The sequence below is a fragment of the Schistosoma mansoni genome, chromosome 4, assembly GCF_000237925.1.
Source record: "Schistosoma mansoni strain Puerto Rico chromosome 4, complete genome".
Classification (NCBI taxonomy): Eukaryota; Metazoa; Platyhelminthes; class Trematoda; order Strigeidida; family Schistosomatidae; genus Schistosoma; species Schistosoma mansoni.
The window spans coordinates 308,293-310,377 of record NC_031498.1 but is presented as its reverse complement, the minus strand read 5'-3'; the positions used below and the strand labels follow the sequence as shown (position 1 = coordinate 310,377).

The following is a 2,085-nucleotide window of genomic DNA, read 5'->3' as shown; positions in this document are numbered from 1 at the left end:
ATGTTTTGCAAGATGTCAGTCGGACCGACCATACGCTTTCTCCAACACTTTTACTTTTCGATGATAGTAACAATAACGATGTATTCGCTCCAACAACACCTATTATCCGTGGAAAATTGGTTCCTAAAAGTAATTCAACAATTAACAGAGAATTATTTGAGTCATCTAACTCTCAACACTGGCTATCTTATCGTCAAGATAAAGGTTGTATTCATGGATTAAATGATAGTTTGGAAAATAGCCCCGAGCAAACAAACTCAAATATTCATTCTCACGAGTAAGTTTATTCTTTGAACTTATGTGGTTTTCGCTAATATTAAATAAATGATAGATGAAAATATCGAATCGATGGGTAATCGGTTGCATATTAATTCACAGGGGCTGAAAAATTCCGAAGTAAAAGTCAGAAGGGTCGTAGTCAAAAGTGAATGTCTACTTCGTAGTATGTAACTGTTACAAATTGATAGCTTTTGTGATAAACGTGATAGGTCTTAGATTCGTGTTACTGGAAACACTTACCAACGAATATCAAGTAAGATAAAAATGTATCCTGAAGAGCGATAGCTTGGTGATTAGGACACTTAAATTTAAACTATTACGTTTCATATTCAGATTTCACTTTACCCAGTTTAATCTAAAAGCCCAGAAAAATTACAGTAATTATCTAGTACATAGTGATCGTTTACGAATAAATCATGTTATTAACTTACTGGCTAGTGTTTTGCTACCAACCATCCAGTGATTATCAGCAGATTATGTCATACTGGGATTACTCAGTATTTGTTGAGCAAGACTTAGAGTGACAACACTCCACTAAAATAACGAGATAATACCCATACTTTCATGCGAATGAAAATAGCCCATAATTTATATCTTGAAATTCACCAGGTTTAACACAATATGTTTTCTTTCTTCTCCATAGGGAAATGTCCGGTGGAGGAGACTCAATAGATAAAGCTGTTGTTGTCAGTCCCATTGTACGACTTCTGAAGCGTTTGACGTTTGTAAGTCCAATGCGTTGGTTAAGAGCAGGTAATCAAGTAGACGGGGATGGCCAGAAGTCTTTAACGACAGACAACATAATCCCAATTAGAGATGCCAATTCTACTACCAATAAACTTGTTGGTTATGAGTCTGAACTGAGATTTTCAAACAAACGCAGAATATCTGCATCAAGCATTCACAGCTTAGATTCGCCTTTGGAAAAACCTGGTGGCAAGAAACACTCACCTGATAAAACAAAAACCAAACCAACATCTGAATTAACAACAAAGCAATTACCACATTACTTCACTAGTATCTACAAAGCGTTGCCTGGAAATGACGACGAGCTAAAAGATTTTAACCCGCTTGAGTTGCCACTTCAAAGAACTACGCCATCTCTTTTACTATCCATGCCAAACAATTCTAAATTTACAAAATGTATTCAACTAACTGAATACGTTCAATCTTTTTTAAACAAGTCCTCATAAATATTTAGCTAATAATATCTTTATATTATGACAAGAGTAAAAGAATAACTACGTGTACAGTATATTTTTCTTATTGGGTATGTTTCCTATGTACATTTTACAATCTGATGCTATATATATTCATACATGTATACATTACGTGTTTTTCCTGTCAATCCCGATGAATTCTTAGGAGGAAAAATGCTTCATACGAATGAAATATCAAATGTGTTCTCACACGCCAAACAAGGTCAAACAAAAAAAGCATCACTTCATGCAATATGCTGTTACGAGTCATCAATTATTACTTGTGCGACGCTCACTGAAGTGCTGGAAATTTCCTTTCACAAAGTACTGTTCTCTTAATACGGAAAAACATAAGAGAAAACAAATTTAAGTAGGGTGCAATCATAATACTAAATATAAAGTTGCATTTAAGATCAACATAAACTGTCGTATAAAATAGGTTGTTCGTTTTGACAAGCAGAATCATTCATTCTAGGGACGGATAATGTATTCATCATCAATTGTTCAGGAGTTCACCTAGGGGAAATTAGCTGAGTGTTAGACTTATTTTTGTACTCTAGGAAAAACCATCTGTACTGTCAGTAGTTAAGTTAATATAACCAAAGTG

The 2,085-nt window shown here is 34.5% G+C and overlaps 1 protein-coding gene across 1 annotated transcript in view; it reads left to right on the top strand.

Moving 5' to 3' along the window:
* The window catches only part of Smp_036090 (hypothetical protein), a gene marked incomplete at its 5' end in the record, with an annotated part of 16,393 nt that extends 14,662 nt beyond the window's left edge, over positions 1-1,731 (top strand). The window contains 2 exons of the mRNA XM_018796466.1: positions 68-277; positions 923-1,731. Of these exons, the coding sequence (XP_018651605.1) occupies positions 68-277; positions 923-1,472 (760 nt within the window). The 3' untranslated portion in view covers positions 1,473-1,731. The remainder of the gene's footprint in view (positions 1-67; positions 278-922) is intronic.
* Between the last annotated feature and the right edge of the window lie 354 nt (positions 1,732-2,085).